Here is a 13408-nt window from a genome sequence, read left to right as displayed (position 1 = left end):
GCCTCTGATCAGCATGATGGTGCTGGATGTTCTGTTGCTATTATGTACGCGTTAATGGGCCGAGTAGGATTCTGAATGAAGGCAATCACATTGTATTTCAAGAAATTTGAACGATTCTCAAACAGAAGAGGGCCCAGTGGGGAGAAGACAGTTTGATGTGTCTCATGACTAACAACTGGAAACATTTCATCACAACTAGAGTCAGTGCTACAGAAACACTAACGGAAACACTACAAACACCCCCATCATGCCAGAGCATGATGGGGGTGTTGCCTGATGGAATGACTGCCCTGCCCAGGGAGACATGGAATATGTCACCGAGAGCATCTGCCAGCTGATCAGCACACGCCCTGGTATTTCGTCTGGTCCTGCAGCGCTGGCTGGGTTGATGATGGGTAAGGTCATGCCTGACATGGAGTGATTCTGTTGAACTTTAGGGCCTGGATACCCAACCACATGCATCTGGTCTCTCTGTTGTCACAGAAGTGGTTTTGAATCTAGCGTTTCAGTTTCTTGATGGCATCGGAAGCTTTAGCATTAGATGTCCTCAGAGCTGCTCCATCCCCTGACCAGACGGCATGCATCCATAGCCTTCAGCTCCGAACATTTGTTTTCAAGACATTTCCTATATGACGCTTCTGATAAACTTTCCTGATTATCCAGTCACAGAATCCACGTACGAATATCATGAGCTGGACAAACTTCTGCCTTCAGGCCCACATCAGCTAATAAGAGTCTTTTAATAAGAGTATATTAACATTTTCATTTTGAGCATTTAGCTCAATTTTAATAAAGTCCAATGATGTTAATTTTATTGTATGCCTAGACATATTTGGCCAGAAATCTGTTTCTGCTTTTAAATGCATTACAGACTCTATCTAAAGATAGAAACAAGGTGTCAAAACGAGAGCTGTTGTTGGCCCTTTTTTATTGGTTATTGTCTCTATTAAAGGCCATGAGAAAACCTGTGGGATGCTTCCCCCCTCACAGCCAGTATACTGCTCCACAGCCCTCATTATAGTCAGGTACATGGTCCCAGAGGACAACTTCCTGTACCTATAATTCTACTACCATAAATAAATATTGCATTACTTTGCAATATTACAAAGGTCCCCAGAGCTTCAGGAATTTAAAATAAAAGTCTTTGTATTTGTATACATTTCAGGGTTTATAGTCTCCCTTGTTGATCATCTATCAGGTAAAATGTGATAATACAATATGCCTGTTGTAGGAACACATAGCGCCATGAAGCCCCATAAAGCACTCCAGTGTCCACGGCTCCGTCCTGCCGATAAGACCCCCACAGGGACTGATTATTTATCATTCCCCGGGCACTCCTCTCAAATGCATAGCTCTGACTTTACATCACAGAGGAAGCAGCTGCACGGGTTTAATGCTCTCCCGGCATCCAGAAGATGAGTGTGTGAGTGATAGACAGAGACAGACAGGGAGGGAGGGCAGAGGTTGCAAATCACATTAAGTTGGGGGGTTTTGAAAGCCAGCGCCTGAGCTGCTGTGTTACAAGAGCCGTCTTGTGTGAGCTGCTCGGTGCTACCAGTCATGGTGGTGGGTTGCTAATCTCATGGTCCACAGCTAATTAGAGGAGGTGGTGCACCAGGGTCTGAGTGTGGTGCTGTTGTCTGGTCTACTGCAAGCTGGCAATAAAAGTCTTCAAAGGGTTCACAAAGCTACAGCGAGACTGTTAACTTAAAAACAGAAAACCTTATCACCATGCGCCAAATTTAGCTTCATTTAATTGGTATCTTTTTTCATACCAGTTTAGACTTTAAAGTGCTTTTGATGACTCACTAAGGCATGAATGTGCTAACCTCTATGCTGACCTCATTAAACCTCATGTCCCCCTTCATGCACTACATTCTCAGAATAGAGGCTTTCCTTCTTAACCCACATTTAAAAACAGTCAACTGTCCTTTAAATCAAGCCTTTCTTCACTGAAATTTTAATGTAAAACTATTATCTTCACAGTGACAAGACAGAAATGTTGCTTTTCCCTTGAGTACCTGTTGCCCCTGGAAGGGTATCTTTGCTCTATGACTATGGATTCTTTTCTTGAAGCAAGGGTCTAAAGACAGAGGTGTCAACACTTCATAGAATATAAAGGCCAGTGAGGAATTGCCACTTGTGAGCTTATGGTTTGTTGGATTATATATAAAACTGGCCAGAGGTGAAAATCAATGACAAATATTTAGAATTTAAAGTATGACAGAAACTTTGAGATACAAAGCGCTTCATGTCTTTGTGCGTGTTCAAGAAAAAAAATAATGTTAAAGGATGCAGTGAAGGCCTGGGAATGAAGACTAAGACCCTCATTTCATGTTCAACTCAATGACAAACAAACTAACTGGAGTTAAAAGTGAACAATTCAACAGAGAGTCCACAGAACGTTAATTCTGCCTGGTTCTGCTCCACCAAATATAGTGAAACTATATCATACATTTTCTTGTAGACGAGACAAACTTAATCGTCTTGTCTTCAGTCGCTTTTCTGCTTGGTGCATCACGGTTTTTGCTGGAACTTAATCCAGTTTACCACAGGCGAGAGGCAGGGTACACCCTGGACGTGTTGCCAGTGCATTGTGGGGCCACATGAATGACAAACAACCACTCACATACACACTCATAGCTACTGGACAATGGAGTTATCAATTCATCTAAGCTGCATGTTTTTGAAGGGGGGAGGAAGCTGGAGAACCCAGAGAGAACCCATGCAGACACGGGGAGAACATACAAACTCCTGGAACCTTCTTGCTGTGAGGCGACATCACTACCAACTGCGCCACCATGAAATAATATGTTGGTGCAAACACAATGCAGTTTTTTCAAGAAATTCTCCTCTTGACATGACAAGTGATGGGAAGCTTTATGAAGACACACGTGACAAAGAATAAAAAAATAAAAACTCTTACCTTGGTGAACTCTCGTTGCTCCCCTGAAGGTCTGACAGTGGTGTTCGAGGACTCTTTCTTGTCCCACCTGATCACCAATACACAAGTTAGTATCACATGATAGGAAACAACACACACATCCACACACAACAGAAATGAACAGAAACCAACATTGCCCAAGAAGTAAAGAACACCCACTTCTGACACTCCAGTGTTATTGCGGTGAATGTTATGTGCCTTTTAATTTTAATGATTAATTAAAATAGACAGATGTTATCTATTGCTGATGATTTAATGTTGAAACAAAGATCTGTGAGGTTAATGTGACCTTTTCTTGTTAGTGTCGAATTAGGGAAGATGATTCTGAAGGGTTATTTAGTTAAGTCTGAACTGCAGGTTTGCTTTGTTACTTTAAAACACATTTTCAATCAACAATTATCTATCAAGTTCGCCAAGAATTATGTCAGGTAGCTCAAACTAAAGAGTTAAGTAGAGCAAACCCCTGACTAGAATTGGATCAATAGAGGCTGATTTATGTTACTAGGGTGCAGCATTTTCCTCTGAACCTGCAATGGGTGCCAGTGGTGACAAATTAGACAGATCTAGAGTGTGTTAGCCTACTCTACAAGAGCTAAGCTGACTGAACAGTATACCATTTTCAGTTTCATCACTTTGTACAACATTTTGACTCTCATCCGGAGCTGCAGAGTAGCACAAAACAAAAAGACACAAACACAAAAGAGTGTCATGAAACTTTTGCAAAGGAAAATGTATGTGTGTGTGTGTGTGTGTGTGTGTGTGTGTGTGTGTGTGTGTGTGTGTGTGTGTGTGTGTGTGTGTGTGTGTGTGTATGGCAGAGGTCAGCTGTGATGTCCAGCACCATGTGTCAATCCACCCATTATCTACTGGTGATAATGTACACATATGTGTCATACACCCCGTTTCAATCACCACCACCAGTCTAAGTGGTTTGAGTTATTATGTGTGGACAAGCAAATACACCCACTGCCCAACAGACAGGCTTGATGAATAATAATGTTAAAAAGAAGTGAGTGATAGAAACCTAAGTGTTGTTTCCCCTAAACAAAGTTAGATGATGGAACCATTTGTTCCTCTGCTAGTATTATACTAACACAATGTTAGAGACAGAGTGACTGAGACATGCTTAGTGAACGACGTGCAAGACAAGACGAAGAACAAATGCATGCAAGTGCATAAAACAGGAGGAAGAGGGAGACGGGAGCACAGACCAACAAGCATCTAGTCTAAAAATAGAGGATGAAAAACCTCTGAATCAAACCACAAAGCAGGAAATAAAAACTAGTGACTTCAACTCAGGTGCAGTCAGATATTCCTGTCGTTTTGATAATTCCTGCTTCATTTGGGGGATATAGAGCATTTAGGACGGTGATGCTGGTCAGCCTTGTCCCCACAGTTTCCCTATTACGGATTAACATGAAAGTAGGAATAGTTGTTAACTGTTGTATTGGAAGCCTTACTGTACTTCTCCTCCTTGCATCTCTGCAGAATCTCTAAGCTTCTCTGATGCACAGGGTGCTGCAGAAAGCTAAAACTATCCACACTTTTGAAAACTGCACAGGAAGCAGCATCATCATGCCCTTGGAGAAGCAAAACAGAAGAAAAAAAAGAAAGGGGGAAGGGAGAAAATAGATAGAATGAAAGAGAAGGGGGGGCAGAGAGAAAGAAACGACAGATTAGACAGCGAAGAAGAAGAGATCAGGAAATGCAGTCGTCTACCGGGGAGATACCTGTGCAAGACTACTGAAGAGAGTATGATTGACATTTCAAACTGTAGTTGGTGGCAGCAGTAGGATGTTTGTCATTGTAGTTCTGTGTGTAGGTGTTCAAACCCCAAAGATTATTTCTTCTAGAAGTGTTTCAGGAACCCTATTCTAAAGTCTTTGTCCTCTTAGACAAGATGGAGGGATTTAAAAGTCATTTATCTTATCATTTTTACCCATAATAGGAACATAAAATTAAACCAAAGAGTTGGCATGTAAAAAAGTTATCTAAAAGTCAGAACTAACTTTTATTTGGAAGAACCCTGGTGTCTTGATGAAGAAAGAAGTTCTCATAGATACCTAACAACTTAAACCCTGTTTCCATACATGGGCAGGTAGAACCAAATGGGCTGGAAGCGTCAATCCAGTGCAGAGCACAAGTCTGATTTATAAGACGGCAGGACCAAAAGTAGAAGCAATGTCTACTGCATGTTTAAAGTCTAAAGAAGGAGACGGCATTCATGAAAGCCAAAGCTGAGTGAGAGCTACAGTGAATACATGACAGCACTACCGGCACTATGCACACAAACTACTGTACAGAACACACACTAGTGATACACAAAATGTGGTGAAGATGGAGTCAACTATAAAGGTCGAAAACGAGATTGTAACTGCATGGCACATGAGCGTCATCAGAAAGGAAAGAAATGTTAAAATAATCATTATTTTTCTGCACTTGTAGTACTTTGCTAGTCTGTTAATAGTTTCTATGAGAATAGATTTCTCGTCGATTCTATGCTGTTTCTGTTTTAAGATATTACTGAACATCTAGCAGCTGCGCAATAACATGAATTAATAATGTCAGCATAAAACAAACATCAGTTGGTGTCTTGAGATAATCAAAGGACTATAATCATATGACATATTACATAAGACTTCCTGAGTTCAGAGATCAGTTTCCTTTGTCTCCTCCATTAGAACAATAATCTATGTCTCTTCTTTAATGCACATATTAATGGGGCTTCCATTATGATGAGAACTCACCACTGCTCTTCTGTGTGTGTCTTTTCCCAGCCTCCCTGAAAGCAACTACGGCCCTGAAGTAGGCTCGGAGAACCGCCCAGCGGAAAGTGGCCGTCGGGTCGATGCCCATCAGCCCGCAGATAAAAGCATTCTTGCTGCTCTTCAGTAAAGCTACGATATCCGGGCGCATGTGGTCAGTGTTCTTCTCCCTAAAATCCTGTGTTTGGATCAGTGGAAATCAGTGGGTTAAAGTTCTTTTGTTCATTTACATCCACTCAAATGAAGCCCAACCAAATCAAACATAAATAAAACCCAAAAAGCTAATTCCAAAAAAAGCACTGACTGATTTACTCTACTACGTCAATCGTGATGATAATAAACACATAAAGTAGAATACTGAACACTTTTTTTTTTTAACCAGGAGTGTTACTGAGGTGCACAATCTCTTCTGCAAGAGTAGCCAAGCAAACATAGGTAGCAGCAATTTACATTTACAATGATTTACAATAGTTTTTCAAACCTACTATATAAATGACATTTTGCACTCTTTTATAATTCAAATCAAATTTATCTGCTGACACTATTAACCTAAACACTGAGGTCCATTAGCTGCTGTACTCCCGGTGCTGTAACAAAACTGGATAATTGGGAAGGGTTACGTCAGGGTGGAAATCATGCATAAAACCTTTGAACAATCGACAATGCTGATGGCATAATCCACTGTGGTAACCACTAATCGGAAGCAGTCAAAAAGAAGGTCTGCCTGGGATCTGGGTTGTACTTTATGATTTTTTGTGAGAAAACCTGCATGTTTTGTCCCTCAGCAAAAGCTTCAAATTTTAAAAACCCAATTTGGCTGGACATACGTTCTCTTAATGTCTAACTGATGACCATGTGTGGAAGTGAATCTCTCACTGACCTTAACCCCATATTTGACCTTGCCAGCATAGTGTCGGATAATGAAGGCAGGCTCCATGACAGCGGGGAACTCTATATAACTGTTCCCTTCGTGCTGTCGCTTGAACTTATCCAACAAAGTCTGGTTGGTGGCTTGAGGGAAACTGAAAGCAGGAAAAAAACAAAGACTTTGAAGAACAAATGTTTTTTACGTCTTTGTCTAACATGAAAACACATCTTGATTATAAACCGTATCAGGATTAATGCTGTATGAATTACACTGAAATGCTCAACAGATTTCTAATCTCATTATCCACAGAGAACCTAATGAATTTAAGACCAGTCTGGTATACAGTCACGACAGCAGTTACTGCCAAAGCACTGGAAACATGGCAACTGAGCATGACCTAACATTTTGTCTCCCGTCAACATAGGTTGAGAGTTATCCTTTAAATATGATCTGGGATCAGATTCTCTCCAAGTTGGACAATATGATGACAGTTAGGGTTGGGGTTCTGCCGAAAATCGACAGCTTACAGGAAGAGGAAGGAGACACCAGAGCTTTGGGAACTGGGAGAAATCTGAGCTATGAAAACAACACTGCCAATAAGTTTCAGCGCTTTCAAATAAAGGAATTTGATTCAGTGTCCAAATGAAGAAGAGAAAAAGTGAAGGAGAAAATATGGTTCGTATTAATAGTCCCAGATCAGCCATGAACCCAAGCAGATTACATTTATTATGAGTTTACATTTAAGGACATCTTCCATGAGGAAAAATACACGAATATTTATCAAACTCCCATGTAGGTTTTTTAATAACTGATACATGTATTTCAAGTAGGATATAGAGCGCTACAGGCCCCCTCTATGAATGATTAGTCCCCTAAAAGTTGTTTCTCGAGACACATCCAGAGATTAATCCTCGTCGTTTGAATTCATGTCAGTGAATGCCGCAGCTGTCAACTCGGTACTAAAGTTTTGGGTCCAAACAGGAGGCCTCTGGACTTCTGCTGCTGAATATTTGGAGCCTAGACGGGCATGTTTCTGGTTGTCAGAGCTCATAGTTTAAATAAAGTAGCCTCACTGAATATGGACCATCAGAGTAAGGGGATTGCAGTCCGTCATTACATATGTTGGCTCAGGGTATTCACTTGTGCTGCTTTACATGCACCTTCATTTTTAGTGAGTAATAGTGACAGAACACCAAGTACAGTTCATAAGGCCACGCTCTGGGGAGTGAATCCAACTCACCAAATAGAGTAAAACTATGTTGGACCATATTCATACATCTCGTAGTATTCCTGTATAGGCTGTCTGGGTTCTTTAGATACTGCATGATCATATTTTTTCTTTGGACAGTCACTTGGCCTGTTGTCTATTTGGTGCTGTGCTATACTGTCCAACATTGTGAAGATTTTTAGATAAGAGTTGACCACATTAAGTCAGAGAGGAGAAAAGAATGTGACATACAGTATAATAACTGTCCTCAGCTTGTCTGAAGCCCTGAACTTGTCCGACAGGAGACCAGGACTCAGGCACTTACTTGCACTCTTCGTCCAGTAGGTGGAACAGCGCTGTGGGCTTCTTGCTGATCAGGTTGATGCAGCCTGTGTTGTCAATGTAGTCGATGTTGTGCCAGCTGATGCCCTCTGCCCTGTATTCTTCCTGCATGGACACACAATGACAGTAGAGCTCAGAAACACATCGCCTCCATGCATCTTAATTTGATGAATGAATTGTAGTTTTTTTCTTTAGCTGCAGCTCTTATTTGTCAGTAAAACATGCAATTATGGCTGTATGATTTAATAATATAAATATGTCACACTACAACAAATCACATCATTATTTACTTGCAAACTTCAAAGCAGTTGGAAAACACAGCATTTAAGTTTTTTGGGCAATGCCAGTGGATGTCCAAGACAATGTCTGCAGACATCAGTAAAATCTAAATGTTCAGTGTGTTATTAAAAACAGACTACTGGTTCTAGGTGGGCTGGCCTTTAACTATTCAACTCAAAGCAACAATGTCATTTGCATGCATGCTTTCATGGTGTCTCGCCGCATCATAAAACATTCTTCAGTTCCTGCCTGGAGCCTTGGTGGTTTAATAATGAGAGAAGGATTCAGAGCATTTATCTGTCCTTCCCTATACATGTTATTTTCCAGTGTTCCTGGGAAAGAGATTTTACTAATAAAGACCTTAATCTAGAAGAGGTTTCATACAAAAAAAGAAAGAAAAACCACTGAAAATTTAATTTTCTACTATGACTTAAAGTCGGAAGGTTGAAAGAAGTTAATTACTGTTGCTTTTTCCATTATCTGTGCTGAAGACAAAAATGTTTATTATAAGGATTATCCTAAAAAGGGAAGATGACAACTTTTAGTCACAAAAAAAAAGTTAAAAAAGAATAGAGGTACTTCTGTGTACTTCTGGACACTCAGGGAGGAAAATGTTTGACGCTTTATTAAGTTTACAACAGTTTACAGCTTCATTATGTCATAAATTATTCTTCTGATGCAATGGCTGGTGGTTTATACAGCCTTGTGAACATAAACAACCAAAATGATCCAAAAGTCTTAATGCCAAAAGTAAATATTTTTAACTAAACCTCTCTACAGCTGAAATGTCCTGTTGTCTCATCCTGTATGTTACGAAGGGAAGTAGAGACGTTTTAAAAACTGTCTTCCTGGATTACAAGAGAGGAACAGCATTAAATCTGTGGAAAACTAACCACCTGTCCAGAAAGAAGAAACAGAAAAACAGGGATAACTGTAGCTCGCAGCACAAGAAGACAAAAGAACTAGAAAGTCAGCGAAGTGACTCAAAGCGCATCTACAATAGCTAACATAAGCTGCTGGTCAAAGACAAGCGAGGCTGTAGCAGTAAAACATCTTTGTGTGCTGAACCGAGAAAGAGTTGTTGGTGGTGACAACTTCAGCTTTTCGGCATGAAAACCCCCGTGTTTCATTTTCTTCCCTAGAAGTACTGAAGGTGTTAAAGCTTCTGTCTTAACCCCCTTAGGCGATATGAAGCCCTCGAGTCATCATCATCATCAGTAGTTAAGACATTCAATGTAAGTTAGCAGCACTGGGATGAAAACTGCAAAACAAAAAAGCCTGCACAATACAACCCGATATAGCAGCCCTGGAATAAACGTTGATAAAAGTTGGAATATGTGGTTTATGCATGAGGTGCTGACTCGACCTTTTGCTCAACTGTGGTTTGAGGGGATTTGGTAGATTGCCTTACATTACACAGGATGTTGCATCCGCCCCTTGACGTGCCATTCAAACATTGTCCAGCAGCTGCTGCGTTTCACTCATATGTTGACCAAAATAACACAAACAAAAACTGTAACAGGTATTAAACTTGTGCAGAACCAGCTCTCTACAGATCGATTTTAGAGTCGAGCATTGGGTTGTTCGTATTCCCTGGAGGTACTTGGATGACAAATTTCCACACTGGGACAATAAAGGATTATCTTATCATTCTGAAGAAGAGGTAACTAAGTAGCGGCCTGAAGAACTTATTTGGACCACACGGGCAGGGCTCAAAATTGCGCCCATTTTGGTCCCATATGCGCCCAAATTTTTATTAGTGTGACCATTAAATATATTTGGGAGCACCGATGCGACTAGGGAAAAAAATCTGGTGCGCCTTTTTTGTGAGACTGCGCTCCTGCGGTCCTGCCAGAAAACAATGAGAGCGCAGCTGCGGCTGCTCTCCTGGGCGAGGGTGAGAGGAACGAGGAACGGAGATGGACGGAGCGGTCTCTATTGCTCCGTCACTGCCTTGCTTTTGGGTAGGTGCTCCTAAAGTCTTTGCTGGTGCTACTAACTTCTAAATTTGGGAGCAGCAGTGCTACCAAGAAAAGAAGTTAATTTCGAGCTTTGCACAAGGGGCTTCTATTCAAACATGAAAACCTTCTGGCACAACTTGAAAGAGACAGACGTTTGTCACAAGAGATGACGTACACCACTTGTGTCAAACTCAAGGCCCGGGGGCTAAATGTGGCCCACCATATTATTTTATGTGGCCCGCAAGAGCATAACTGCCTAAAAATAAATAAGTCAAAAGTGTGCTTTGAGCAAAACTACATTTCCCACAATGCAGTACTTAAGCCCATTTTCACTCTGACAAAAACATTTTGAACAAAGTTAATGTCCTAACTTGTGTTTAATGTTATTTTTCTTTATTCACTTGAATAGTTTGATCCCTGATTGATGAAGTTATGTGGGTTTCATAATCTGACAAATTTAAGAGATTTATGTGATAACAGAGAAGCAAACATTTTTTCTGTGCAACTGTAATGTTTGTAACTTGAACATGTACTGTAATAAATTCAGAGTTATTTTACCTTAAGGAGTAGTTCCATTTATGTTACATTACATTTAGTTCCCTTTAGTTGCATTTATAAGTTAAATCTGGCCCTTTGAGGACTTCCATTATGCTGATCTGTTGCTACCATAGACTACGGGAGTATGGACACGCATGTTGACACTGTGGATCGGCACTCACCAGGCTGCAGATGGGAAGTCTATTTTAGATTCCTACCTGAACAATTATCCACAGCGCAGACACAAGTAAATGACTTGAATACTTGTTCCACCACTGATATGTTGAACTGACTTCACACAATTATAGTGTGCTTTTTTTAAACACCTATTTATCATGTTATGCATTCGTCTAATGTCTTTCAGCAATGTGATTAGAGAGAGTTTGGAGCAAAACAAGAAATTAAGTATGACCCCCACTTGAAATGAGCATCAGTTTGCCCTGAAGCAAACCATTTAGCCCCTGACTGTTCCAGCCGTGACTCATTTGTCCACAGATGAATGGAAATATACTGTATGTAACTGTAGACGAGGGTGTGAAACTGGCCTCAGTAGAAATACCGGGAACAGCTCTGGGTCAAACTATGCTGGGCGAATAATTTTCAGAAGCTTTTTGTCTTCCTCAGCGGTTGAAATTGATTCATCCCCACAAATAATGTTTTATTGTGCCAAACCCCGGATTTATTCCCGTCTGCTCCAGTTTCCTGTCATCATCTCAAAGCCCTGAACAAGAGTGAATTTCACACTTTGTATTAACAAAGATGTGTTTTTAAAAAATTATTATTAAGGCTGTTAAATCTGAAAAAAAGAAAGAAAAAAATGTGTCTTAACTACAGCGTCAAATTGATTCATACCAAAAAATAAGAAATGAATGACAGAACATATTTAATGATAGTTGCATGTCAGGGCTGCCATGTTTACACAACCTAAAAGAAAATGATGGTAAATTGTAAGTAAAAATAAAAACACTGGTAAAATTATGGAATTGCCGACAAGTCAAACGTGTCAGTCTTGCTGAGGTTTGAACAGGATGAGTTAAGCAAATGTATGTTTCCTGTATGCAAGTTTTACTAATCAGGAAGTCAGTGATTTTCTGATCTGTTCGTATCTGATCAAAAATATTCTGTAGAATTTCAACCTACCTAGAAAATACTCATTGAGAAGACGTTCACTCTCAGGCACAATACTGATCATCTCCTTCTCCTTTCGGCTTTTCGCTTCAGGGGTTGCCACAGTGTATCAGTTGTCTCCATCTAACCCTGTCTTCTGCATCCTCTTCTCTCACACCAACTACCTTCATGTCCTCTTTCACTACATCCATAAAACTCCTCTTTGGTCTTCCTCTAGGCCTCCTGCCAGGCAGTTCAAAACTCAGCATCCTTCTACCAATATATTCACTATCTCTCCTCTGGACATGTCCAAACCATCTCAGTCTGGCCTCTCTGACTTTGTCTCCAAAACATCTAACATGTGCTGTCCTCTGATGTACTCATTCCTGATCCTATCCATCCTGGTCACTCCCAGAGAGAATCTCAGCATCTTCATCTCTGCTACCACCAGCTCTGTCTCCTGTCTTTTCCTGAGTGACACTGTCTCTAGACCAAACAACATTGCTGGTCCCACAACTCTCAAAGTACTCTGTCCATCTTCCCATCACACTACTGGCACCTGTCAATAGACTTCCATCCCTATCTTTAATCACCCTAACCTGCTGCACGTCCTTCCCATTTGTCTCTCTGTCTTGCCAACCTGTATAGATCAGTCTCTCCCTCCTTAATGTCCAACCTAGCATAAAAGTCATTATAAGCCCCTTGTTTGGCCTTTGCTACCTCTTCTTTCACCTTAAGCTGCATCTCCCTGTACTCCTGTCTACTCTCCTCAGTCCTCTCAGTGTCCCACTTCTTTTTAGCTAACCTCTTTCTCTGTATACACTCCTGTACCTCCTCATTCCACCACCAAGTCTCCTTATCTACTTTTCTTCCAGATGACACACCAAGTACTCGTCTACCTGTCTCCCTGATCACATTAGCTGTAGTTGTCCAGTCATCTGGGAGCACCTCTTGACCACCCAGAGCCTGTCTTAACTCCTTCCTAAAAGTCATGCAACACTCTTCCTTTTTCAGCTTCCACCATTTCATCCTCTGCTCTGTCTTTGTCCTCTTCATCTTCCTCACCACCAGAGTCATCCTACACACCACCATCCTATGCTGTTTGGCTACACTATCACCTACCACTACTTTGCAGTCACTGATCTCCTTCAGATTACACCGTCTACACAAAATGTAGTCTGTGTGCTCATACCTCCACTCTTATTGGTCACCCTATGTTCCTGCCTCTTCTGGAAGAAAGTATTCACTACAGCCATTTTCATCCTTTTTGCAAAGTCAACTACCATCTGTCCTTCTGCGTTCCTCTCCTGGATACCAAACCTGTGCCCTCTTGTGGCTACATTCTCAGGCACAATACTGATGCACAATGTAAAATTCATCGTGGTGACCAATGCTATA

The 13408-nt window shown here is 40.9% G+C and overlaps 1 protein-coding gene across 11 annotated transcripts in view; it reads right to left on the bottom strand.

Moving 5' to 3' along the window:
* The window catches only part of myo9aa (myosin IXAa), a 107948-nt gene that overhangs the window by 23092 nt on the left and 71448 nt on the right, over nucleotides 1-13408 (bottom strand). For 6 of the 11 annotated variants that reach the window (XM_068332966.1, XM_068332208.1, XM_068334543.1 and 3 more), the window contains 6 exons: nucleotides 8110-8231; nucleotides 6590-6731; nucleotides 5692-5887; nucleotides 4405-4524; nucleotides 3559-3606; nucleotides 2927-2993 (listed from right to left, as the gene is read on the bottom strand). In XM_068332966.1, coding sequence (XP_068189067.1) covers nucleotides 2927-2993; nucleotides 3559-3606; nucleotides 4405-4524; nucleotides 5692-5887; nucleotides 6590-6731; nucleotides 8110-8231 — 695 coding nt within the window. The remainder of the gene's footprint in view (nucleotides 1-2926; nucleotides 2994-3558; nucleotides 3607-4404; nucleotides 4525-5691; nucleotides 5888-6589; nucleotides 6732-8109; nucleotides 8232-13408) is intronic. The other 5 variants (XM_068335352.1, XM_068339986.1, XM_068339333.1 and 2 more) reach the window with 3 other exon arrangements.

Source organism: Antennarius striatus, chromosome 1 (assembly GCF_040054535.1).
Source record: "Antennarius striatus isolate MH-2024 chromosome 1, ASM4005453v1, whole genome shotgun sequence".
Lineage (NCBI taxonomy): Eukaryota > Metazoa > Chordata > Actinopteri > Lophiiformes > Antennariidae > Antennarius > Antennarius striatus.
Note: the sequence above shows the minus strand (reverse complement) of the source record. Positions and strands in the feature narration are given on the sequence as shown.